The sequence below is a fragment of the Gallus gallus genome, chromosome Z (assembly GCF_016699485.2).
Source record: "Gallus gallus isolate bGalGal1 chromosome Z, bGalGal1.mat.broiler.GRCg7b, whole genome shotgun sequence".
NCBI lineage: Eukaryota > Metazoa > Chordata > Aves > Galliformes > Phasianidae > Gallus > Gallus gallus.
Genome location: NC_052572.1, coordinates 8672543 through 8699965, shown reverse-complemented (window position 1 = coordinate 8699965; position 27423 = coordinate 8672543). Strand labels below are relative to the sequence as shown.

At 52.5% G+C, this 27423-nt stretch overlaps 1 protein-coding gene across 9 annotated transcripts in view; it reads right to left on the bottom strand.

Moving 5' to 3' along the window:
• The window catches only part of CNTFR (ciliary neurotrophic factor receptor), a 171092-nt gene that overhangs the window by 143322 nt on the left and 347 nt on the right, over positions 1-27423 (bottom strand). The window contains exons 1-2 of one of the 9 annotated variants that reach the window (XM_040655425.2): positions 16146-27412; positions 15989-16062 (exon numbers count right to left, since the gene is read on the bottom strand). The exons of 6 other annotated variants lie outside the window; for them this stretch is intronic. In XM_040655425.2, the coding sequence (XP_040511359.1) occupies positions 15989-16062; positions 16146-16215 (144 nt within the window). In that variant the 5' untranslated portion in view covers positions 16216-27412. Of the gene's footprint in view, positions 1-15988; positions 27413-27423 lie in introns of those variants that run through there. 2 more of the 9 variants (XM_015277243.4, XM_046905248.1) reach the window with 2 other exon arrangements.

Here is a 27423-nt window from a genome sequence, read left to right as displayed (position 1 = left end):
CTCCTTTTACAGGATTTAGGTAGGATGCACCGTACCAGCACGGGAAACTGAGCTGCGGCCTCCCACAGAGGAACAACTACAAAGAGCCAAGGAAAATCACCATGCATCAGCCTGTGCCAGGGCCAGCACCCCACTGATTCCTACATGTCTGAAAGCCAAACCACCGAGCACCTGCAGGTTTTCATTGCCATGCCACACTACACTGTCTGCAGTGCCATGCTTCAGGCTGAGAGACGTTGGTTGCTCAGTGATCAGGACCTGATGCCCAGGGAAGCTGTATAAATGCAAAGTTATCGATCTGTGAAGTCTCATATGGTGCACACAGGTACAGCCCCTACTGCTAGAAGCTCGGATGGCACAGAGCAGCAGCACAGGGACAAGGCCTGCACAGCTAACCCAGCTTCCAGCCTTGAGGAGACACATCTCAGAAACACACAAGACGAAGGAGACCAGAGTGCTGTCTCTGCTCAGAGCAGAAGGAGGAATCTCCCTTTCATCACCAAGTGCCCCTAAGGATGAGATAGGATACTCTGGGGTTAGAAAGAGGAGAGGGTGGGGGTAATGGCTCAGACCCACATTAACTTGGTCCAACCAAACACCAATATTAGAACCACTGCCACCAAAAAAAGGTGGAAGGTCTTAGTGACTTTGTGACAAGACAGTCATTGAGGCCCTGGAGAGTGTCCGGAGATGAGCAAAGAAAATGGTGAGGGGTCTGGAACACAAGTCTTATGGGGAGGAGCAGCTGAGGGAAGTGGGACTGTTTAATCCAGAGGAGGCTCAGGGGAGACTTATAGCTCTCCTCAACTCCCTGAAAGAAGGCTGTGGTGAGATGGAGGTTGGCCTTTTCTCCCACGTAACGAGCAACAGGAGTAGAAGGAGTGGTCTGAAGCTGTGCCAGGGGAGATTCAGGCTGGCTGTGAGGAAGAATTTCTTCTCTGAAAGAGTGGTCAGGCGCTGGAATGGGCTGCCCAGGGAGGTGGTGGAGTCACCGACCCTGGAGGTGTTCAAGGAATGTTTACATGTACTAAGGGACATGGTTTAGTGGGGAAATACTGGTGGTAGGAGGATGGTTGGACTGGATGATCTTGGAGGTCTTTTCCAACCTTGGTGACTCCATGATTCCATTATTTTACCATTCTAAGCTACCAGGTCTGATAAAATTAGAGGGCTACTATCTGCTCCTTCTCCCTCGAGCTGGGTCGCATGAGGCTGCAACAAGGAAATAAAGTATTAAGAGAGACTTTCCATCCCTTGGAAGGATGTCAAAAGGGTCAGGAGTAAAAGCAGTATTCTCCACAGCCCTCCCACTTAGAGACTGGGACCCAGGCAGAAAGAGGAGAATGGATCGGATGAATGACTGGCTGCATGGATAGTGCCCAGAGTTTTGGGTTCACCAGAGGTGAAGCATTAGTGGACCTGATGCTCACCAATGCAAAGGATATCACTGAAGAGGTTGAGACTCGAGACAGCCTGTGCCAATGACCTTGTAGCAATGACTTGTGCGAGGCCTTTGATATGATCCCACCCCACACTCTTATCTCTAAATTGGAGAGGTGTGGGTTCGAAGGGTGGACTATTTGGTGTGTAAAGAATTGGTTGGATAGTTGCAGCCAGAGGGTTGTGGTCAAAGGCTCCATGTCCAGGTGGAGGCGAGCCATGAGTGGTGTCCCTCAGGGGTCTGTCCTGGGACCAGTACACTTCAACATCTTCATCAACAACACAGACAGTGGGATTGAGTGCACCCTCAGCAAGTTTGTGATGACACCGAGCTGAGTGGGGCCGCCAGTATGACAGAAGGAAGGAAGAGATGCTATCCAAGGGAACCTGGACAGGTTTGAAAAGAGGGTTCATGAGAACCTAATAAGGTTCAAGAAGGCAAGTGCAAGGTGCTGCTTTTGGGTCAGGGCCATCTCAGATATGTCTGCAGACTGGGAGAAGAACTTACTGAGAGCAACACTGTGGAGAAGGACTTCAAAGTTCTGGTGGACAAAAATCTGAACACGAGCCAGCCTGCAGCCTGGAAGGCCAAAAGGGGGACAGCAGCAGGGAGAAGGAAGTCCTGTCCCGCTCTACTTTGCTCCTGTGAGACACAAGAACAGGTTGCCCAAAGAAGCTGTGGGTGCCCCACCTCTGGAAGTGCTCAAGGCCAAGTTGCATGGAGCCCTTGGCAGCTTGACCTAGTGGCCAGCAACCCTGTCCATGGCAGAGGCTTGGAACTAGATGATCTTTAAGGTCCCTTCTAAACCAAGCCATTCTATGAGTCCGTGATGCACTATATAAGACACCACATGCCTTAATCTTCCCCTTGGGAGAGAGCCTCTTCCAGTTCAGACTGTTTGTGTATTCAGCTAATTTTGTTGTCTGATTTTCCACCTACTTGCTCAGCGGAAAGCTGATCCTCCCAAGTAATCATCGCTATTTCCTCCCTAACCTCAGACACGAGGCTGTGGCATACACAAAACCCTGCTGCATCAGCTGCAAGCCCTGGGTCACAAGGGCACCCAGCTCCCCTCTGCACCTCGCTGTGTCCCCTCCCGGTCCGAGTATGGCCATATGCCACAACACTGAAACTCACATATCTGAAAGCACAGCTCCAAGTCTCCTATACAAAAGTCAGGCTGTTCAAGGGCAGTGGTACAATTAAGGGGAAAAAATTCCCTGCACACACCAGCCAGTATATCCTGAACAGCACAAGCACAGTATTAGCTACTGCTACAGCACGGTGATGTTACTCCTGGCTGCTACCTCCATGCTTGGAAAAAAAAAAAAAAAAATAGCTTGCAGCAGAAAGCTGCTTCCAAGAAAAATTAGGAGAATGAGTCAGGATCTAGAAAGCCTGCTGTGCAGTCACAGGCTCAAGTGCTCACTTGGTTCAGCTTAGCCAAGAGACGATCAGGAGAGGTCTTAATCAATGCAAACTGAAGTACTGGCATAGGGAAGGGATTTCTGCTGGCAGCACAGACCTCACCAAGGGGTTGCCAAGAGGAAACAGGTCATATCTGCCCTAATTCTGTCTCCTGCTAATTGCCCTGCTCAAGAGAAGGGGCCACAGCTACAAGAATTGTCACTGTCCCTGTCATGCAATACATGGTATGCAAAGGGCAGGGCAAGCTTAGAAAGGGCTCAGATCCTGCAGCACAAAGGCAAAGGAGACAACTCCACTTGTAGGTCAACAGGAGAGCAAACGAGCCTGGGGTTGGGAGCGTTTTGCCCAGTTCCTGGATCCAGTCGCAAGCCGTCCCATCAGTAAGTTCCCATCTGTAAGTTACAAGCAGTGACTGAGGAGGGCAGATGAGCTGTGGAGATGCCCTGGTCCTTTCCCTCCAGCCACAAAGATGAACCAGAAGCCCAATCGTGTGGCAGCACCCGGGGCATCTTCCAACAGCGCAGCCCAAGGTGCTCCTGCACCTTCCATTAGGTCAGCATTTTGCATGAAAGACTTGCCAAAGGAGACAGCATAAGTTTTCTCAAAGACAGTCAGGCCAATGGTGATTTGGAAAGAGGTACTGCATATTAAGTTGTTCTTAAAGTGCAAGTCAGCTATCCTCACTGCATCAGAAGGAAGATAGATTAGGACAGACCAGCAGCCTCGAGAGATCACAACAGGAATCCCATGTGCTTCTCCAGCACTTTGAAGTCTCACTGTCTTTTCATTCCTACTTGCATACTGAAACCATTTTCAGCAGGGAAGACCTGAAGCTTTGCTTCAGACGCTGTCCTAAAGCCTGGCTGCAATACCAAACCCTGTCCTCCACTTCTCTCTCCAATTACAGTGCTCACTTCACCTTTCAAACAAGGCTGCCCAGGATGCCTGCTTGAGTTGAGTCATATATGGCATAGATGAGCAGCTGCCAGATCGGAGCTGTAATCCCATCAGAGCCACATCCTGAAGAGCCACACTGCAAGCAGACACATTGCATTGCTCCCTGCAGGGACAGGAGTGACCTACTGGGCAGCACATCCCAACAGCCTATCCCATCCCTCTGCCTGCTGCCCACCCCTGGCACCAGGCTCCCCTCTTCTAAAGGGAAGTGACACTCATTATTTACATTCAATCAGTAACTCCCCTAACTCCCCTAAGGCTAGCCAAATGTTTGAGAGGTCTGTATAGTATCCTCACTCTCCTCAAGAGCTATTACAGTGCTGTAATCTTTTGTTCCACTCCCCCACCCCCTGGGCCTTTTGGCTCTTGTAATCTTGCTAAAGACAGGTATAAAAAGATGTTCGGGATCTCAGCCTTCTGAGAAGGGAGAAGAAATTGGTGGAAAACCAATTCTATTTAATAGACCTATTGTCTCCCTCACATTTTCTTCTCCCTGGCAGTACTGTGGAAAAAAGCCTTTCTGCTGGGAAGGGCTGATCACACAGCCCTGACACCTCTGCACTGTAACTAGTAGATTCACCCTGTTGTATTCAGTCCCCCTCCCTCCTCCACACCCCCTTTGCACCCAGCTACACCCTTGCTGATATTATGAGGTTTTTAAGGGCTTGCCCACTCTTCCCAATCCTCCCAAGTATGCATATGCACCCTTAAGTCCTTGCCCATTTTTAATCCCTCGCTGCTGCATTCTGCCCCCTGAATTTCTTCCTTTCCTGGTTCTACCACTAATGCAAAAGACTTCCAGCCTGTATAGACAGCAGGTGGGAAAAAACTCCAGAGAGGAAAGCAGATAGTTGCAGGCTAATCTTGCTGCACTCTCTGCTCCTTCTGCCATGCCCGATGTGCTCATCTGCAACCACTTCTGTAGGAATGATGGAGATGGGAGCAACTCAGCTCAAGCATCTTTGCACAAGTGCTGCTTTTGAGCATCAGCGCAAAGGAGTGGCTAAGGAGCGAGGGAATCATCTAAAGCATCAGCAGAGAAAAGGCTGTTTTGTTTTTGCATGAACTCTGCCCAACCTTCACCTTCAAGGGCACTTCCTTCCCTTGCTACAAGTAACAAGTAGAGATAATTGAAGAAAAACATCACTTCCCAGAGCACTTCTGATCCGTATTATCCATGCTTATTACAAGCAGTGAAGCTCATTCTGGTCTCCGCCAGCTCTGTACAAACAGGAAAGACTGTGGTGCAGGGACAAGGGGAAGGAGAGCTACCAAATCGGGCTACAACCCAAACTGAGCCACTTAATAGCCCTTGAAGGACTTGCAGCCACAGACACATGGACCTGCGCTTCATCCAGGGCATCAAAACCATGGAGTCATTTGCACAGCCTCCACTGCCCCCATAGCTAATGCAAGAGACTGGCTGAGCTGGGCAGAGCTGGAGCACCAGAGGCAAAGTTCAATTCCCATTTACCCACTGATTTCTGTGGGTTTTATCCTGTCCTCCTCATCTAGGTAACAACACCTTGCAGGTCAGTCTGAAATAACTTGGAGAAGTTTGGGGGTCTTTTCTTTTTTTGCCAATGCAAGTGCACAATCTCCTGCAGAGCTTTGGCTTCTTTGAAAACAGAGGGCATTAGTGTAGATGCTGAAAAAAGCAGGGAAGACAGGATAGTTTTTTGGCAGCACAATCCAGGTGCCTTCATCCAGCAGAGACCTGTTGTGCAAAATGCTGCACGAACATGAGACCAGACAGCATTTCCATGGCTGAAGTCTCAGTAAGAAAAGCAGCAAAGGTGCAAGGTAGTACACACAGGACTGTCCACAGCAGTGCTGTTTTCCTCTGCTGGATGCTGGGGTGCACCAGCACCGATCTGGAACCATTACCAAGTCATCCCCCGCACCAAATGCTGAGCACATGGGACAGGTGGGAATACAGAGATGGGAAGCAGCAGTGACACTACAGAAAAATATCACATTCTCTCCAACAGCCATGCTACATGCTGAGCACTGCTTCTGCTGTTCCTGTTTACCCAATGTTCCTGTTTACTCAGAAATCATCTCCTTCTTACTCAGCTCCCTCCTCTTTCCAGCCCTTCTTGCTCCTCTTCCCCCATTAGGGTCAGGAAACTCTTTGGTTCAGCATCTTCTGAGTGTGATTTATACCTACTCCAGCCTGAGAAACTATAAGATACTGGAGAGCATCCAGGACCACAGGAAGCAGGTCTGCTTTGGCAAAGATAAGAGACAGAGGAAGAAACTGGATGGGATCTAGATGGGCTCCTCCTTCACTTGTCACCCCCACCACTCTTCTCCAAGCCTCGTAATTTATCTCCCTCTGGACCAACTCTGCAGGAATCAGGTCCATTATGGAAATTAAAATGAGCTATTGCCAGCAGCTGTCAAGATGAGCCCCCAAGCATGCTTGTCCCCTCTGAGCACAAATGGCAGACACCAGAGAGGCTCGCAGCCAAGAGCTGGGGAGCAAGTGCCAAGAGAAGCTCTTGCACTGTGCTCCAATGGACCTCCAGGCCTGGAGTCTGCTGGCTGGTGGTACGGCTCAAAGGACCAGAAAGGAACCAGCCTGAAGCTGGAGCCTGGTACAGCCCAGCTTCCAGGAGCAGCAGGGAACAAGCAGGGGCCCTTTGTGCTACTGTACACAAGGAGCTCGAAATCACATGCAGTTAAGGATGCTTTAACAGTGAGGGGTTGAATTTGGGGTGGAGGGCAAGAAGAAAGCTTTCCCTTCTACCTGCAGCTTTCCCTTGCTTGTTGTGTTGGTGGCTGCAGGTACCTCCGCAAGATGCAAAGTATCTTTCCCTGAAGTAAAGGCTTCTGCCTCCCATTTACCCCAGCAGAGTGCGGGATTGATGTTTCATTGACCTCAAACACAAGCAGGTCACTGTCACCCCCCACAAACTCTCTCATGTATTTCCAAGTGATAACACAGGAGCATTCAGTCCTGAAGAGGTTAGTGCTCCAAGCTTGTGACAGCTCTGAAAAAAAAGAAAAAAAACACCCTGCAAAAACAATTGCAAGTGGAAGCATATTAGAGTAGCTCAGAAGATGAGCTCCATCGAGTATTGCTGACTGCACAAGGAGACAAGCACTGTGCTAGGAGGACATGCCAGCCTGTTGGAGATTTCTCTCACCAGCATTTCTCAACTCAGGACATTCAAGGCATCACCAAGCATCTCGAGTACTGCTGCTAAAGCAACACTGCACATCCACAGGCAGGAACATGTGTGCTCCAAGCAGATGTGGGAGAGCGCAAGTTTGTAAGCTCAGAAATGCCTCAACGCTTCCCCAGGTGGCCTATGGATGTTTGCCAGAAGAGGTGAGGAGGTCCTCAGAGTCTATGAATACTGCTCTGAGGGCTCTGATCCTTGTGGCCACAGCAAGACTAAGAGAGAAAGGAGCCTTATAACCTCCTTAAGACACTTTGCCTCCCTGCTGCAGCAATGATGCAGGTGATGTACAGTCAGTAACAGCAGGACAGGATGTTCTTATGCATTTGAGCACCAGAATAGGAGCTTGTTCCACCTGAGGTTCTGCTAGCACAAGCTCCTGTACAGCCGAAAAAGATCTGAGGAGGAAACACAGCTTGAAAAAAAGCCAGGCAATTATCTTTTTAAGTTTATCTCCTGCAAGCGAAGTTTTGTCTGGTACTTTCCATTGCTCGAGACAAAAGTTGAACTTATCATCCAGACAGTCACAGCACTGTCATGCTGACAGCCATCTGACCAGAGGAGGATTTAAAATCAGGAGGGGAGACTTCACTCCTTCAGCAGCACTTTGGAGAAACCCGTTTTGTTCTCTGCCCAAAGGTTAACCTTCACTTTGCTGCCCCAGTTCTAGCCCAGATGCAGGGCTCCATGCATTGCACCTAGGGCTGGAGCCTGCCAGCATCTCTTGAAAGTGCCCTGCTAGAGTGACAGCAGCAATCTGCACTGCAGGGGTCAGACTGCCCATTACAGCAATATTCTCCTGCAAGCACATCATCTCCTCTTCGCTGGATTTGAGCCCTGACCTCCCAGTCCCCTTGCTGACCTCCATTTCCTTACTGTTCCTTTGTCACTTTTCCCCTCTGTCCTGACTTGCATAGGTGGGCACCAGGGGCAGCCAGGCAGACCTGTCCCCCAGGAGCTGGGAGGTGCTGCAGAAACTTGGCAACGTTGCATCTGAATGCCCTGCAAACAGAATGGAAAGTAAAAGCGCCCCTTGGCAGGTGCCTGTTCCAAGCAAAGGGTGCTTCAGCCAGCAGATACAGGAAGCTGGGCACAGCATGGCCATCCATCATCTGCTGACAGCGCTGACACTGCTGACACTCCTCCCCACAGCCCCCACAAGCAGCAACACTTGGGCAGCCCTGCACAAGATCCTTGGGTACCCTGGACCAGTGCCGAGTGACAGCTCATCCTTGTCCTCCCACCCTTGCCAGCCTCCTGACCACGCACTCCCTAAATAGCACGAAGGCAGGGTGCTAGGAACAGGAGGACAAAAAAGAGATTTTCTCTCTCCTCTCACCTGCTTGGGCAGCAGCTGTGGGTGACAGCCTCCTCCAGCTGATGGAAAGAGGGGAGCTGTGATTTTCAAGTGACCGTCCATGACTTATCGAGTCATGGGGTGAGAAGAGAGAAGGCAGTCCTGCACCTTACATAGGTTAGAAGTTGCACAGTCCCTGTTGCACAGTACCGAAATGGAGAAAGCAGAGAAATCCCTGTAATGCTTCACAGACAGCTATAATAGCAAGGTGTGAGGCAGCATGCAGGGAACACGCTTTGCACCAGCAGCAGTTTGGCTGCTCAGCCCCTGCCTCGCCCAGGGAGCACACCATTCAGCATGGACCTGCTTCCTTCCATGAGAAGAACTACAACCACACAGTTTTTTGTTAACCAGGCATAAAGCAGCACTGCCACCAAGGCTGTGACACAGCACATCCACAGGTTAGACCCAGGTGAGGGTCACCCTCACTGGAAAGCACCCCAGAATTGTGATCCGCATGGGAGCAAGAGCCTGTAAATTGCTTTTTTCCTGCAGTTAAAATGGAACAAGCCTGGAGTAGGTAGGGAAGGGAAGCGAAACATTCCCATCTGCCCAACCACTCTGAGCAACGCCCCCATCAAAGCACAACAGGCATGCAGCACGGCTGGGAGCTCCTAGCATCTTCTCCTGAAAGCATCTCCCATCCAGCCATTAAGGCAGCTTGTCCCTGCTTTGCAAGCATCCTCACACATCACGGCTGGGGCCAAGAGCACTGCAGCGTGTGGCAAGGGCAAGCAGATGGTAGAAAGCCATATGTGCAGCAGGAGCAGAGCAGGAAGAGTGCAAATCAGGCAACAAATGCAATATGGGTCACGCTGCTCCAAATGGCAAGCCCTTTGGCATTCGTAAGCAAAGTCACTGCCTCCAAGGGACCTGCACACTGCCTCTGATTTACAGCCTATGCGACAGGAGTAGTAGTCAACACCAGGATGGCTTGCAAGAAGCTAAAAGGTATGACAGATCCCCTGGTACAAGCGTCACATTAACACATGACGAGAGTAATTAAAACACTGCCAATGGATTAGGAGTGGGTGATCAATCTAGTGATCACGGCCTCCTTTCAGCTTCAGCACAACTCCTCACAGTGCAAAAGCCACCTCAATCCCTCCTCCTCCCAGTCAAAGGGCACTGACTCAGGTACACCAGAACAGATGCAGTCTGTTGGAGCTTTTATTTTTTATTTTTTTCCCCCTGGCTACGCTGACATTTCATTTGCTCACTATTTGAGTCCTTGGTTGCCGCACTGCCAAGGCATAATTGAATGAAGTTCCAAGAACGGAAAGAGCCAGGAAAGATCTCAGGGAGATGTTGTGACATGTGCCTCGTGGCTGCAGTGCAACTCTCTGGCACCTGCACATGAGACCCTACGAGCAGCATTCAGCCATCTGCAGGTCGCAGCTGCAGCCTCCCTGCAGAAACAGGCTGGGCGGGAAGGTGATGCAGCATGAGGACAGCGTGCACAGCATCATGCAAGACCCCTCAAAGCTCAGAACCAAAGGCATCCGTAGGGATGGGAACCCACAAGCACAGGCATACACTACTGCCTGACTCGGCCTCTTGCAGCACCCGAGTGTCCCACAGCAGGAACCAGATGAAGCCCCCAGCAGCAGGTCCCCAGTCAGCTTTGTGCAAGCAGTGCAGCAGAGCTGCAGGCCTCCCGGCTGGAGGATGCTATGCATGATTAAGACTTGATTTGTTGAACCTACAAAACTTCTCTTTACCAAAGGCTGGGGCTTCCCCCACACACGCTCACTCTGCCCCAAGCCCCTTTTCCCTGCACATCCACCGCTGCCCACCGTCAGACTGGCTGCCAGGACATTTGGCTGCACTGGATCAGGCCATTTTCTGAAGGAATAAACCAGTCTGAAGCATGCAGCGGGAAAGGCACTAGGGCAGATATTTTGATTCACAGCTCCAAAGGCTTTTGACAGGAGCAGAGAAAGGACATTTTAAGCATTCCTTTCAGCCCGCACGCATCCCAGCCCGCGAGACCCCTCCTGGGGCGAGGCACAAGAACAATCCCGCTTTCAGATCAAGGGCTCCTTTGTCACCCCGCTGTGAGCCATTTGACCTTCAGAGTCAGAAGCAAGCTGGTATCACGAGCGGCCTGATGGGCCCGGGTTGGGAGCAAGCCCAGGCGCTGGAGAAGGATGGAGCCCGGCTGCCAGCCCCCATATCCCAGCAGGGAGATCAACAGAGCCCAGCCTGAGAGCCGAGCTCTGGAAATGCTTGTTTCTGCTCAGCACATTTCCTCCAGCAGCCAGACACAGAAGGTCACCCAGGCCAGCATTTCCATTTGCAAGAATATCCTTGCCAAGAAACAACAGACCCAGGCCAGGCTACGCCAGGGTATCCAGAGAGGCTCTAAAGCTTTGAAATTGAAGCTAGCTTTCATTTCATCAACGGCATCCTCACATTTCAAAACGCATCCGTTTCCTCCCCCTCGCTGCTTCGAGGACTGAGCCTGCCATCACCTCCCCAGCCCTCCGCAGCTCCCTCTCCAGCTGCCCCACCTTGAGAATGTGAAGCCCTTTCCTATGCTTAATCACGGTGGCATTAGTTATCCAGCACCACACTTTTGAATGACACATCAAGGAGACAGCTGGCCCACACACAGGCAGAGAGCAAGCACAGCTTCCACCCAAAACGTCACCGACTACCCTCATGTGCAGCCTTTCGAGCGCTGCTCTCCTGTGACAATGCAAACTGCAGCCTTCCCCTTCCCCCTCTTCCCAAGACCCCGGCTAATTAGAGTTAACCCCATTTGTTATTGCTGTAATAAGTCACTTAATGCACGGCCATGCTGCCACAGCTCTGTCCCCAGCACCCTCTCCTCTGCACCAAGACCGCAGCACTCAAGTGGATGCCATGCTGCCCAGCCAGCCTCCAAAATCACAACGGTATGGGACCAGAAGGGACCTCAGGAGATCATCTGTTCTCCTGCTAAAGCAGACTCCCTAGGTGCGTGTTGAACATGTTTGATAATAATCTCTTACTTGAACCTTCCTGGCCTTGCTGAATAGAAGCAATACTGAGATTTTGGAAGACAAATTAAGCTGCTTTTTGATTCCCAAAGAACTGCCTCCTCATACAGTGACGTCTCGGAGACATCTGAGGTTAACAGTCTGTACTGTGCTCCTTTTCAGACTCCTCCCTCTTTGCTTGGTCATTTTACACTGATTGCCCACAGGCTCATAGATAACAGAAAGTGGGAGCAATGATGTATGGGCAACCAGCAGTCCTGTGCTAAAGGAGTAACCTAGGTACAATCCTACCATAGCATCATGCCATAGGATGGCTTGGGTTAGAAGGGAGCTTAAAGCCCACCCAGCCCCAACCCCTGCAGTGGACTGGCTGCCCCCACCAGCTCAGGCTGCCAAGGGCCCCATCCAACCCGGCCTCTGCTCCTCCAGGGATGGGGCACCACGGCTCTCTGGGCAGCAGTGCCAGCACCTCACTGTCCATTTTCCATCTGCTCCAGACCTCACACCCTGAGCTCCAAAAGAGCAGTCCAAACCAGCCCCGTCTCTGTATGTGCACCTTATATCAGTCTATTTGCACATCATGGCTGCAGCAGAACCGTGGGCACAGGCACTGAGCCCTACAGCAGGGTTTGCTGTGCCACTGTTGCGGCCATCCAGCTACGTGCACCACAGAGGGGCCCAAAGGATGCAGTCAACCCCATATTCTCCTTCAAATATGACCGAAGACATGACAGCGACAGCAATCACAAGGAGGCAGGAAGGCATCTGGGCACTGCCCTCCAGCCACGAGGAGGTCATGCCCACACAGGCACCACAGAAGGTAAATCTGTGCAATGCCCAGGTCAGCGCTGGCACGGACACTGGCTTCTCCAGAAACGTGACAGATGCACTGTGTTCACGCAGCAGAACCACCGCTCTCCCTCCCGCAGAGCCCTTTCAGCATGTTTGCACACACGCTCTCCAGGTCTGCCCAGGCACCGGGGTGTTACAATACGCATTTAACTAATTCAATAACAACAACAAAAATTAGGGCAGGCAGCCTGCAATTAGGGAGAGCATCTTTCCCAAAACACTGGCAACGCGCCTGCCATTAGCAAGCCCCTGATTCTCTGCAAACCCCTCCGAGATCAGCAGCACCTGATGCCACTGCGTCCTGAGGTCGTTCATAACCCGGAAAGCCGTTTCCCCTCCATCTCCGTTTGGACACTGGTGAGATTTTTCACACCTTAAGACTCAGAAACACTTAAAGCCCAGACAGGCTGCTCCCAGCTCTGCAGGTCACGCCAGATCTGCCGGGGTAATTGGCAGCGCAGGTGGGCTGTGGCTGATACAAGCCAGGGCAAAATTACTCTCATTAAAAGCAGCAAAGCCAGGCTCAGTGCAATGGAAGGAAAATTGCTTCCCGCAAGGGCTCAGCCAGGAGGAGGCAAGAGCGAGAGCAGCCCCAGTGCTAATCAGATCCCCCAGAAATGTAAAGCCCGGCCAAAGGAGCTGCGTGACAGCAGGACAGCTCTCCATATGGCTGTTCCCAGCAAACAATCCCAGCTGCCATAGGGTTAAATCAGTGCGTGAAGCTATTACAGGGGGTGGAAATGTTTTAACATGGTTGAGCGAAATTCCTCACACTTAAGTCTACAAGGAACTCCACTGGGGCTTAATAGGCTAACACAGCCCATCCCATTACAGGTCGTTAACACAGGCGGGAGCCTTGGGAAGAGGGGCAATTAGGGCTCCCCCCTCACCCCGGCTTTGAACCCCGGTGATGAGGAATGGGGATGCAGGAAGGGGCCATCCGTGAGCAGCCAAAGCTTGCAGCAGGTTGAGCTCCCACTAGGTGATGGAGCAGCAAGTTGGTCCCCTGGGCAAGGAGAAAGGCACAAAGCTCCCATCTGCTGGAAGCCTGCACTCCTCCCCGTCGCCCCTGTCCATCACACATCTGGCAGCAAGAGGCAGGAGATACCAGCCCCGCCACGGCCTCTGACATGCTGCAGTCCCAGGGAAGCAGCTGGCTGCTCCCCAGAGGCTTCGGTGTAACGCTGGAATTACTGCAGCCCTCAATTTCTGCCCTATGGAGCATGGTATTTCCAGCTTAGAAATAAGGTTAAGGCTCCTCAGGGACTTAAGAATAGGTATATACACCAGTTATTTTCCACTGACAAGAGCACAGCAACAAGAGCGCAGGCAGAAGGAGGGTCAGAGGAAAGCAGAAAGGGCTCATCCCATCACTAACAGGTGAGATCACCCGCCCTGCTCTGCTCCAGGCATCCCTAGGAGGTAACCATGGCTGTCAGCACTGTGTGGTCAGAGCCCAGCAGCTGCAAGCCTACAGCTGAAAACAGGAAAGAAATGGCTCCTGGAGGTGGCTGCTGCCTTTCCCCTCTTCCCACTGACAGATCAATACATGCAACAACTCCGAGAAGGGGCTGAAACACTGATCTGCTGAATAAATTTTGCCAATATAGAGGAAAGATAGATCCAGAGCATCAGTGCTTTGCTCAGCTGGGAGCAGAGACACACTGGGAGAAGCTCTTCAAGAAGAGAGGCTGGAGGTGGGACAGGCAGACAGATCATTCCTGCAGGAGGATACCTGGAGCAGTCCCAAAAGAACAAAGAAAAACTGTAAACAGGGAGCACAGACAGCTCTAAGGATATGACTGAGCAAACAAGAATCCTACTGCAATGGAGCTGCTTTTTTTTTCTTTTCCTCTTTTCTTTTTAATAAACACTCTCTCCCGTGACAGCATCCACATCTCCCAAGAAAACAAGGAATAAGCCCCAAGGGTATTCTCTGAAATACCTCTTCCTTTGGGCATCCTGCCCTGACCACAGTATAAATACCATATCTCCCTCTCCCAGTGCTCATATTCCATCAGGGCTCTGGTCTCTGACAGATGTGGTTTGCTCTCCTTACCTGTCTCCATCTGAGCGGGACAGGATACTAAGGGATGAGCACACACAGTGTGAAACTGGATTTGCACCACTCCAGACAGGAGCTCCAGCCCTCCTCTCTGCAGAGGGGCACTCACCAAACACTACTGAGACTCCATCCACAGCCTTTTGGTGGTGAAGTGAGGGCCCTCAGGTTGCGGAAGTATCACTGACATCTTCTCATGGACACCTGGCTGTAACTTTTAGTTCAGCCCAGCATAAGCTGCGCTCTCAGTTCTCTCTCCAAATGCCTTTACTGACCCCCATCTCCATTCCAATCGCCACCCGCTCACTGCAGCAGGTCCTTCGCTGTCTGCAGCAAAGTTCATTAAGGTGCCATGGGGAACCCGATGTTCACAGGCAAGTTGCCTCATGCTTTGCTCCCATCTTGCTAAAAGCGAGCCCGGGGACTCCTGCAGACCTATAGCCTTCCAGCAGGTTTGCACAGATGCCTCGTAAACAAGCAGGCACCTTGTTTTTGCTGTACCAAAGACACCTGCAACCACCATATGTGTCTGGGCTGTAGACAAAAACTACCTATGCCCGTGTAATGCAGACAGCAAGAAGCACCATCCAGCAAGGTCAGGACATGCCCTGCAACCAGAACAAGCTATGAGTTGCTGGCTGCCCCTGCAAATGGCAGAAGAAAATTTGACAATACAAAAAAATCAAAGCAATTGACTGTGCCCCTTGCACAGGGACAGGTCCAGCTGGAAGGAACCTTGAAAGGACCCTGAGCTCATCCCTGAGTCCAGGCAAGGCTGCAGCAAGCAGCACTGGGAAGTACTCAGCCCCTTGCAGGAGTGAGCACGCAGCCGGGCCCCAGTCACACACTGCAGCATTTCCCTTTGCTGCTTTTGCTTTACGAAAAGCAGGGCAAGACCGCTCTGCAAAGGCTGCAGTGGGTCTCATAGCATGGGCAATCCCATGCTGTTCTCTGCCAGAGACAGAGGCTGAGTACAACACAAGGGCATGAACTCTCTCCTGCATACAGCCTTTTCTGCAAGAAGTTACCTGGCCTCACATCACTGATGTTCAACAGTGATTAGACCGAGATCAGGGATACGTGGGGAGCTGGAGCTCTGCTCTAACCCCGCTCTGCCCTGCAGACAGCACATCCAGGTCTGCCCACACAACACTGCTTCCTTGCTCGATCCACGACGCATTTGCTTTGTGTTTCTGACGCCAGCAGGTCTTATTTGTAAGATCATGAAACAGACTGAAGCCTCACAAGCACACGTCGATTCGATGCTCCAAGCAGCACATCAGTGCTCATCCCCATGCCACCAGGCTGCTCCAGGGGGGGCTCACAGCAGCAGCCAATGCACCGCTTTCACCGTGTGCCAGGAACTGGCTTGCAGCTGGGAAAAGGGGGGGGGGGGAGAGAAATAAAAGTGGGGTTTTGCTTTTAACAGGCAGGCTGGATGTATAACAGCTTCCCAACTTCGAGCCGCTTTGATCCAGCCAGCCCCCTCTCCGTTAAGTTCTGGCAGGAGACAGGCACAAAGCACCAATTAAACAAAGACAAGTTATGCTTTTTCTGTCAGGCAAAAAGAAAGGGGGGGGGGGGAGGGAATGAAGCTGGAAGGGAAGACAAAAAAAGAATCCAGCCCTGAAGTCATTCCGCTTTCAAAACAAGCTGTCAAGGCAGCCCCTCTCCTCCCGTGGAGGCAGCACCCGCACGCGGCCGCGCGGCGTCACTCACCAGACCGCACCATCCGTCATTTGGCACATCGGTCCCTGCCCTGCCCTCCTTCTCCCCGAGGCATCCGTCAAAGCCTATGACAGAGAACGAGAGCAACAGACTCCTGCGAAGATGGGCCGAGCACCAGCCCCGCCAGCAACGTGGTGAGGATCCCCACTTATGGTCCATCGGGATGGAGGAAATAAAACCAAATCCAGGACCCGCAGGGGCTGAACGTGCGAACTCATCTGGCCGCGCTGGAAGCTCACCAAAGCAAGGATGCACACAGCTTTGTGATGACATCAGCACGCAAACACTGCCTTTTGTGACATGTAGATGCCCAGGTTTGAAGCAGGCAGCAGCTCTCCTGGCTCACAGCTGAGCTCAGGACAGAAAGCATCACTGCTTGCTTCACCCAACTGCTGGGCAGAGCAAGGTGCCCAGGTCACAGTGCAGTGCTGGAACACAACAACCTCTCCATCACTTCTGGCACCAGCAGCTCTGAACAAACCCTGAGCACCAGCATCTTATCCAGCCCTCATGCAGAAAGCATCAGTCCTGCAGAAGGACAAGATTACAAAGGTCCCTCCAGACATTAGTTTTCACATGCAATTGAGGAAGATAAATAGCAAGCACAACCACCTGAAGCTGGAAAAGGGCAAAGATTTCAGCAGTGCATGCACACCTATCCCAGCTTAATAGCAAATATCCCATTTGCTACAACAAACGAACCCCTTTGCAGAGCCCATTGGTACTGATTAAAGCTGAGCAGGCTGAGCATCACTTCCACTCTTCCTCCCTGGTCTCTCTGAGAGGGAACAGCATCCAACTACAGCAGCAGAGTCAACCCCAGGAGCTGATGCACAACTTCAACAGGACAACACTTGGGCTGGGCTGACCTCACCCGAAGAGGGATGCACTCTGCTACACAACAGTAGGACAGATGGACCAGATGATCTTGTAGGTCTTTTCCAACCTTGTGATTCTAAGATTCTATGATGAGCAGGGAGCAACCTGCAGCCAGGTTTTGTAGGCTGGATCCATCCCAGAATTAGCACAGATGAGGAGGGAAGTGCATCCCTGCCCTGCTTGGGCGGGCAGCACACACTCCAGTGCACTAATGAGTGCCCCGCTCATTAGCATGGGGTCAGAGGCATCGTTTGGCTATTGCAACACCACTCACGTCCACTGCCGTGGAAGTGTTGAATTTCCTTTAAGAGCTCTGAAGCTTTTGATTTGAATTTAAGGGAGGAAAAAAAAAAAGAAAGAAAGAAACTCACAAAGAATAGCAAGATCTCTGTAAACATATCAGAGGGAGAAAAGAAAGAGAATCTTTGAGCCTTTTGACCTTGCAGTGTCCTTATAATTACAAGGCTATTTATTTTCAGTTAAACCCCAACTATTGAACAGACAGTGTCAAGTTGGTTTTTCTGAGCAGGTGATTACCCTGCCTGACTAATCTAATGAAAATTATCAGGAGGCTACTGACCTCTCACTACACGCACTAAATAATGCACAAAGCTTCAGGATCAGACAGGCAAATCATAGCCCTGCCTTATCTTATCACTTTCTATACAGCTCCAGGCTTGTTCTGCTCATGTTTGGCTGCGTTAGCCAAATGCTATCTCAGTGGAAACCACAGCAAAGCAAGCTCTGAGAACTGCACGGCACAAAGTTACCTCGGTAAGATTTATTTTTATAGGAGCCAAGAGCTGCAGCAGCAGATATATTTAGTCTTTAAGCTGCTGTCTGGCTCCTGAGCGTGCAGCGTGAGGTGGGGATCCTCAGCAGGCTTTGGGAAAAGCAGCACTGTCCTGGTACTTCAGTGGAGCATACGAGGCAAGGAGGGAAGAAAGGGGTTCACAGAGGTGCTCCCAAGCACAAAACCCACAGCACTGCAGAGAGGAAACCCCACAGCCCCTACATCCTCTCACTGCCTCCTGCTCCCGCAGACCCTCAGGGGAACAGCTCCCTGCTTGTCCCTTCTCACTGCATCCTCGAGCCACCCATCCAGCCCGCAGCCCTGCAGACCCCCAGCAGCCTGCCCTGCAGCACCCTCTTCTCCCACCCCCCAAAGCTCTCTCCATCCCAAAACTCTGGATTTGTCCTCCCACTGTGGCTACCACAGGACTTGAGCCACTGTGCTCCAGCTGGGGAGGCGTAAGCAGGAGCCGAGTAGGCTTTGCCATTTTGTAATGAGCAGTTCCTCTCCTCCTGCAGGCTTTTTGAATGAGAAGAGCAAGAGATCTCCTCCATACCCAGTGACAATGGCAAGTACCGAGGTGGGTGTAGGCACAACAGAAGAGGGAGCATGAGAAATCACAGAAAGACAGGCAGGAAATAGCTCAGGACTCAGCTTTGGGAAAATACCAGCTAACACATGCAAGGAAAATGATCCACAGCAGAGATATTCAAAGGGAAGCAGAAATCTGGGAAAAATTAATGTCCACGGCAGCGATTGAGGGGAGACAGCATGCAGCAGGGCTGTGAAGCAGAGCCCTACAGAGCTCTACCTCCAGCAGATCACATCCTGCAGAGGGGAGGAGGTGTCACTGACATGGCTGTGCCCTTTGCCCACCGTGCCTCCAAAGCCCATTCATGCTGTCTGGGCTGGGATGACTAGAAGGGTGAATGACCAGAACTCAGCAAAGGAGGGTGCTTTGTCTTCCTCCCCCCCCCAACTCTCAGTTTTAGAAAGCTGTCTGCTGCTATGGCATCCAAGCCCCTTCTGGAAGAAGTTAGAAGGATAATTAAATTCCTCCATCTCCCAGCCTGGGTGACAGCAGCAACCTCGGGTGTGCTGCTCGTTGCAGCCAACGCTGAATTTGCCTGTGTCACAGCCCCTTCTGCACCCACACGTGCTGGCTCTGCCCTTGAGCGTGGGCTCTGTTTGTGCAGCAGCTGCGGGGCATCCTACCCGTATGCTGGGGTCAAAGCATCACTGCTGTGCTGAGTTACACGGCACCAGCTGAGCTGCCAGCCTTGCTGCTACTGCTGTGCGACCACAGTGCACAAGTCCTGAGCAGTGCTCAAGGACCAGCACACAGCAGGCTGCTCCCAGCTCTGCTCCAGCCCAGGGACACTGCTGTCCGCTTCTTGTGCAAGGACCCCACCAGCATGCACGATCACACTGCCACTTGCAAATGCCTCCTCGGGGAGGTTTCTCATTTCTCTCTTCCAGCTGGGACACGTGTCTCTGCTCTGCTTGCCAAGGCAAGCCCCCAGTGCTGCTCTCTGCCAGCAGAACACGGCAAAGCGTCAGAGTGACAGCCTCCAGGGACAAAGGCACAATTTACTCGCCACGCATGGACAAGTGCTTGCCTTCCTCTCACAGAGCTGGCGGGCGAGCTGCTTGTTAGTGTCACTTGTCCTGGTTATCTGCAGGCAGGCACCCCGCCTGCTGGGGCTGGGCGCTGAGAACCCACCAGCTCATTGCACGCACCTAGGTCAGATGCATCAGCCAGCTCCAGGAGGATGGGATTGCACCAAGTACCCTCGCCCTCTCCACCCCAGCAACTCTTTCCCAGGGCAAGCCCTGTCTGTTGCTTTTCAACACCCGCTGCCAGCTGATCCCAGCGTGACCCAAACAAGAGGGGAAGATGGAAGCTGAAATCTGTTTCTCTTCATGCACCCACTGGCAGAGCTGTGGCTCCGGCCCCCACACATCTCTGCTGGTGACAGCGGAGGCAGAAGGAGCCCAGCTGCTCTGCTCCAAGGAGCAATGGAGCAGAGGGAGCTGCTGCGGGGCCAGCACTTAGGAGAAAAGCATCTTCTGCCTGACAACTCAGCAAATCCGATCTGGAACTGGCAGGAGAGAATAAATGTAAAGCCTTCAAATGTCATTTCAGGGGTTCGGCTGCCAGAGGGGCAGACAGATAAGCACGCAGCACTGCACGGAGGGGCGGACGCCCTGCTTTGGTCTAGGGAAAGAGTGTTCTGGTGTATCCCACAGCTGGCAGGATCCATCTGTAACTCAGTAAGTCTGATTTTCTGCCACCATCTCTGCTCTGGGACCTCCAGGAAATCCCAAAGCCATTCCAGCCTGCAGTTTCCCCTCTGTGCAGGCAATGATACTTTCCTGCATCCCCACGCTGTGGCAAGGTTCGCTGCTGACCGTGGTAATGTACCGTGGCAAATACCACAGAACTAAATGCGGACGCAGGTATCACTGTGCACATATACCACATGTCCCAGAACCTAGACCCAAACACTGGTCAGACAATCCTGATCCATCCCATGTGGGGGAAAGCTGAAACCAGCGAGCCCCTTCCCTTGCCAGTGACACCTCTGACCTGGGCAGAGGTGCTTCATTGCCTTCTCCCTTTCTCAGCCCTGGGGAGGTGGAAAGATCCACCTGGAAAAATAACAGCACTGCTGGCCTGGCTGCAGGTAAAGATGTGCCAAAACTAGGAAGCACAAATGCTGAGTGCTCTTGAAGTCAGGGCCGCATCTTGGGTCCTAAAGACATTAACCCTTCACCCTTATTTCCTGGAGGAGCAATGGAGACATGGACCCAAAGCGACTGACCCAAAGATAGATGAGAGGCAGCAAATGTGTCTATACAGTGAAAAAACTGTAGGGTGGAGATGCAGTGCATCTATGAGACTCATCCCAGCCCTCATCCCAGCTAAATGAGCCCCACCAGTTCGGTCAGTGTATCTCAGAATGGAGAGTACAACGTGCATGAAGCAGGAGCCCAGCATGCAGGGCGCACAGGTGGAAAATAGTCTATCTGCCGATGGCACCTTGCTGGGTTTTGAAGACATGGATGGCATCACTGGGAATCCCCATGCAAATGTGTGGGCTGTCCTGCAGCACTTGACTCCACAGAGCCCAGCTGCAACTGTTAAGAGGGGAGCTCCCCAAAATGCCTTGAGAGAGGAGACATGCAGAAACATCCCATTACAAGGGCCGGGGGCTTCTGCCAGTTGGCACAGCACTACTGTGGTATGGCCAACAATGCTGCCAAGCCAATGGGCTCCCTCCTACATCGCCTTCAGCGATGCTTTGTGCCCTGCCACAGACCTTGCTTTCATGCACAAGATAAAACTACATGCACCTATATATCCAATGGGCCTGTCAGACTAACAACGTTAGGACTGGAGATACAGCAGCGTCGAGGGCTGGCCCCTGCTTCAGAGCCCTCGCAGAAATCATGCACACAGGAGACGGAAAAGTCACTGCTGTTCCCGGAACCAAGTCAATAAAAGCACAGACAACTCCATCCAGAGAGAGAGAGACTTTTTATGAATCACAAAAGAAAAAAAAAGAAAGAGCAGGTTCAGCTCCCTCAGCTGCAAATAGGTGGGCTGGCACAGCGCAGCGAGCAGGGGAACGTGTCTGTGCAACACGTGTTGGGTGCACAGTGGGAGGAAGCTGTGCTGTGCAGCAAAGCTGGGACAAACAGTGACCAAAAGAGAGCAAATAAAGCAGCCTGCAGCTGACACAGCCTGCAGCACACCCTGCAAAATGCACCTCCTCCAGGTGTATCCAGAGCAAAGCCATCCGCTTCCCAAATGAATAGTTATGTGCTGGTGCACCTTTGCCATAAAACTTATTTCTGGAGCTCTTGGCTATGTGAGGAGTCCGAAGGTCTGCACAGAGCGTTTTTGATCAAACCTCAGAGCAGCGGCAGCATTTTGTCCTCTCCTTCTTTTAAATGTATTTATTCCTCCGTCCACCAGTTGGGAGGCCAGGGAGGTGATGCACAAATGAGGGCAAATCACACATCTACAGAGCCTGGGACGGGCTGCCTGCCTCTGCATCCAGGTCTGATGGCAGCAGATGATGTGTCCTCATTGTCACCAGCATTATTTTTAGCTCATGGACGAAACGACTGTGGTGCAGAGAGGGTACCTGTAATGTAAGTAGCTGCTACATTTCACGAGTGGGCAAACAGGGTCCTGGCAGGTCACCATGACCATGTTACCCTATACCATGCTCCAGGGATCGTGAAAGCCACCGGAGACCATGAGGTATAGGAAAATAACAGGCTGCAACTCGGTGAACAAAATGCATTCACTCCCTTAACACCCACATAATTAAAAGCAGACACATCCCTTGGTAATTACCAGCATGGAGATGCGCCTGGCTGAGCATGTGCATTAGGGGAACAGTGGCACTGCCTGCAACACCAAAGCCCCTCTGCAGAGTGGGGCTGCTTGCAGCACTGAGAAAAGAAGGAGCTGTGCCCTGAGAATTCCCTTCTTCTCCCATCCAAAGCGGAACAGCAGTAGCTCCTTCCTCCAAAGGAGCTCTGAGCCCTCCCAGGACTGCACATCTGCCCAGGGGCTGAGCAACTCCCTTGGGCAGCATTTGGGTGTTGGCAGCTCCAGGGGTGAGCTCAGCCCTAGCACCACAGGATGCTGTTGTGTGATGCTGGGCAGGACAACACTGTTCCCTGTCCCTATCTGCCATCCAGCCCCCCAGCTCCACCTGGCTCCTGATGATGCTCAGCACTGGTTGCAAAGGAGCAATTCATGCTGTTTCCTGGCTCTGGAAGCACAAAGTGACCCAAGCAGGGAGCAGCAGTCATGGAGGTGCCCCCGTCCCTTCTCTTCCATGCACTCAGCCCCTCAGGTTGGGTCAGGTCTCAACTGGTCCCATGCAATCACCCCTCCATCACCTCTCCATCACAGCATCCTATCTTGCAAACCTCGCCATCCTCCCTCACCCACCCTTCCCAAGCAGGGAGCAGCACAATCCCACCCCCCCACGGGGAAAGGGAGGGGAGATTTCCCCCACTGAGTGCTCATATTAATTCTTCCATCTGCTGCAGCCTCCTTTCGCTCTGCGACTGTACAGGCATCACTGGAAAACAGCAGCAGCCCCAGAGGGCAATGCACGGCTGATGGGACAGGGGGCATCGATGACATCTTTAGGGTGTCACGGCTAATTAGAGCCTTGACTATACCCTCCAATTAGGTAACACCTTCAGACAAATCACCTCGCCTCCTCAAACCACAACACCGCCTTCAGACACCATCCCTAATTGACTTAAAAGCAGACCCAGCACAGCCCAAAATCCACAGAACCACGCGCTGGGCTGTGGGAGAATGAGCACAGAAGAGCAAACAGCAGCACAGCATCTCCTCCGTGCTCCCACCCCACCCTCCCAGCACTGCTCCAGGAGGATGGGTGCGTTTGCGTTGCTTTGGTGTCCTAAAATTGTTGCCTGGGGGTTTGGGAGAGAAGCAGTGCTCCGATTCCCAGTGTCTGGCAGCCAGAAGGCATTGAGAACTGACCAGGCAGAAAGGGATGCGCCAGGCTGTTAGCAGGCATCATTTTAGACCAGAAGCTTGACTCCTGTGCTCATTAAGTAATGAATAAACTCAGCGTGTCTGGATGTTTTCGGTTTTCTGCTTGTGCAAATTTTTTAGCAGATAAGCTAAAAAAAGGAAGAAAAACCCACAACCTGCAAACACGCTGAACAAAAACTATCAAAATTCATAGAAGATAAATATTGAATCCTTCCAAGCCCACTATGAGAACAATGTCTCTTTATTTGCTTTTTCACAAGGTTTGTTATAGCAAGAGAAAGGCTGCAGTGTACGGTGCTTTAGTACACACACACGCATTCACAGCTGGAATAATAGACTTTAAGGACAAAAGGCAATATGACAGTTGAATTTATGCCGAAATGCATAAACACACCTCAAAAAACACATTTTCTGAAACACGACCCAGATGCATCAGCGGACACATACCCAATACATAAATAGACACGTGTTCCAGATCGATCAGGACTGCTCATCACATCTGACTCTCTAAAGTTTCTGCTGCTTTGGGAAAACACCGCCCCGAGGAGGTACCCCACGTGGACTTAACATCCAGCAGAAAATGAAACCAAAGCGCGGCCCATCTTCCCAGTCTAACCTGATTCTGCCTGGACAAAGCCTCTGGGGAGGAATTAAAACCATGCTAGGTGTTTCCTGGATTTCCCTAATTCCCCGGAGACCCTCTGTCCGAGCCCACCACCTCCTCACTCCCATGATGATAGCAGCTCAGCGCTCCCACCTGCACTCCCGCTGCTCCCATGGCCACAAGCAGCAGTGTGTGCAGCCGGATGGACGTGTCCTCCCCTCAGCAGGACAAGGGACCACGGACAGAGAGTAAGGGCAAGGGGCCGAGGACATGCCACCAACGTCAGCCCGTGGCCCCTGTGGGGGTTTCATGCTCAGATTCCTGCAAAGCGTGCAGAGGGATCATGAAGGAGGTGGAATGGTCCAGAGTGGCTTTCGCATCGCATCCTTCCTTCCCATTCCCACCAAAGGGGATTCCAGCACATCTCGTGCCCCCTAGTGTCACCGTGGTGAAGGGACCGGCACCCGACCAGGACCAGGACCACCACAGCGACCCCTCTCGTGCACCCACCCAGACTGCCCTCCTACTCCACGGACGTACCCTGCACTGCAGCCAGAGGCGGCCAAATGTGCCGCGTCCTGCTGGTCCCCAGACCTCAGCCAATGCCATTTCCCCACTCAGGTGAAGGGCAGTGCAGCCCCACTGAGACCCCTGGGCAGTGACATCCGCTCAGGTGTCCCTGTGCCCTGCGTGGTGCCACCTCCATTGTGCTCTTGTAGAGTCTCAGCAAAACCCTCCCCACCAGCAGATCTCGTGGAGAGGGGCCAAGAGGAGGAGGCAGAGAGCATCTGCAGTGGCCACTGTCCAGAACGCGGCTCCTCCTAAAAATAGATGGTCCCTGGAAGGGCACGGCCCTCCCAGCTAGTGGGAACGCACAGTGCTGGGAGTTCCAGGCTTGGGATAAGGAAACTTCGAAGTGCACCACTGTACAAAGTGCTGCCTCTACGTGAAGTCCCCCTGCCTTGGAGGGAACGTGCACTGAGCCTGCGCATGGACCTCAGTTTCCCCACCCATCCTCCTGCCCAACACCGTTTGTCTTCACTCACTTTGCTCACCTTACCTTGTCCAACCATCAGCTTTTGCAGGAAGAGGCACAGTGGTCTCCTGACACCCCCAGCACAGCATCTGGAGCACCAGCATGCAATAGCAGCACACAAACCCAGCTTGCCAACCCACCACTGAAATTTGGAGGAATTCTCCCCAGGGCACTGACCTGGGTATGCTGCTTCCTTCTGCAACACCGAGCAGGGACTATAGCTTAGAATAATGGGGAAGTAACTCAGTTCAGTGCTGACAAAGCATCACAAGCCCCAGCGGGTGGGAGGGGAGGAGGTGTCCTTCCCTCATGCTGCCATGCCTGGTATACATCATGTTTAGGGCCAGGCATACGTCACCAGCACAAAATGGACAAATTGGAGGGATTTCAGAAAAACGAGCGACAAAAAATGATGGGGAGGCAGAAGGGATTGATTTACAAGGGGAGATTAAAGGAGCTGTGATCAGTCTAGCCGGGCTGAGCAGGCACTGACAGGGGGAGTCGGATGCTAATCTGCAAATGGGATGAAAATGATACAGGAAGGAATAATTCAGCATCTTCAGTGGTAATGGGATGAAATTAAGGGGAACTTGGGACTGAGTAGCTAGGTGGGAAAAAAACATGGAACAAACCAGCACAGCGAAACAGAGCTGCTTTCCTAGTTGTCCATGAGTTAGTTTATAGCAAAATACATGTCTGCAAACTCTAGGACAGCATCCCTGTGCCCAAGGTGCATACAGACACAGACACATGCGCTCATACACAGAGCCCTTTCCTGCCCCAGTTCACACCCAGGCAGCAGCATGGCCTCTCCATGACCCACGGCAGCAGAACGGCACTTTGGGAGCACCGCGCAGGGCATGGGGAGCAGAAGGAACAGAGGATGCTCACCGGGGTCTGCACAGGGAGAGGTGCTGACGCAGCTCGCTGCAGAGCCACGGCAGGGAGCGCGATGGTGAGCGCTCAGATATTTACACACAAACAGCACATTACTCAGCAACTCCCGTCTGTCAAGCGTAATGGCAGCGGCTGCAATAATAAACGACAGAGCCAAGCTCCCCGGCAGAAGCAGGATGCGCTCCTACGGCTCCACGCGGGATTGGCAGGGGGAAAAGGCTGGCTGCACCCTCAGAGCTCCCCGTTTTGCAGAACTGTTTCTAAAAGCTGAGCCCCGCCACTGTTATCTGTACCCATACGTGTACCATGAGCTCTGCAGCTCGGCGGCATCAAGACGCCTTCCTCCCCAGCACGGGAGGCGGGGGCACATTCTGCACTGGGGGCTCAGTGGGCTCAGCTGGAGCAGCTCCGCACAGGGTAAATCAGACCAAAGACAGCACACGGCTCACGGCTTGGCCTGCTCTGACAGCGGGCTTGGATGAAGTTATCCAAAAGGGTTGTTGCAAAGAAGTCCGGCAGGCGTGAGGCTCTCACTGCCGAGGCACAACCCATGCCTGGGCAGTACCCCCTCCCCAGCGACCCCCATCCCTGCACCTGGTCCCAGCGAGATGCATGGCTATGAGCATCCCTTGCACATGCCCAGAGCCATCAGAGCAGAGCTCGGCTGCCGAAGACAGGGAGGGAGCAAGGAGAGACAACAGCCACCAGAGCAAAATTTGCAAGATCTGAGCAGGAGTCAGAAAGGTCCGGAGCAAAACGCAACCTGAGGAAAGGACCTCCTGGGTTAACTGACAAATAAACACACAAAGAGACCTGAGAAAGGAAAGAAACAGCTTGGCAGGCAACCCTCTCTCCACAACCTGCGCTACAGACACGTGTCTATGAGCACAGGGTGGGGAAGAAAGGGGAAAACTGTTTATTGGAGGGAGAGGGAGAAGTGCCAATCTTTACACAAGAGAAAAAAAAAGTTTAGTGCCTTAAAAAACACCGGCTGGAGGAGCCTGGGAGATCCGAAACGTGCAGACCAGGTCCCATCCCCTGCTAAGGCAGCACAGCGTCGCTCATGCGGCGGTTGGAGCCCCGGTCTGGATTTAGAAGGGAAGTCACCGGGATCAGGGGATGTCAGGGAGTTCGTGCACACAGGGAACGGTGTGTGTTATGCAATTCTGGAAAGCGGCCCTCATCGTGCTCAGGGTGAGCTGCTGAGCCCGGGACAGCAGATCCACAGCACGCCAAGCAGATGATATTCTTATAAAATCAACTCTCCCCCCGAAAAAAAAAAAAGAAAGAAAGAAGGAAAGAGAGAAAGAAAGAAAGAAAGAATGAAAGAATGAAAGAAAGGAAAAAGGATAAAAATCAGCGCTGCCACAGCGGAGAGGGCAGGTTGCGCCTTTGGGGCAAGGAGGAAAAACTCCGCTCTCCCGCCCGGGAAATCCACAGGCTGCAGCTGACAAAGAGCCCCCCCGCGAGCTCGGCTCCAGCACGCCTAATGCGATGCAGAGGCAGCGGGCTCGGCGCGGCGCAGCCTTCAACCTGGCGCGGCGGTGCGGCCGCGATGCCCTCCCGGCGCGGGGACGGGGACGGGGACGGAGGTCCCGCGGTGCCTCCTTGGGGGGGACGGGGAGACGCGCGGTGGCGGCGCGGGGCGGACGCGCGGACG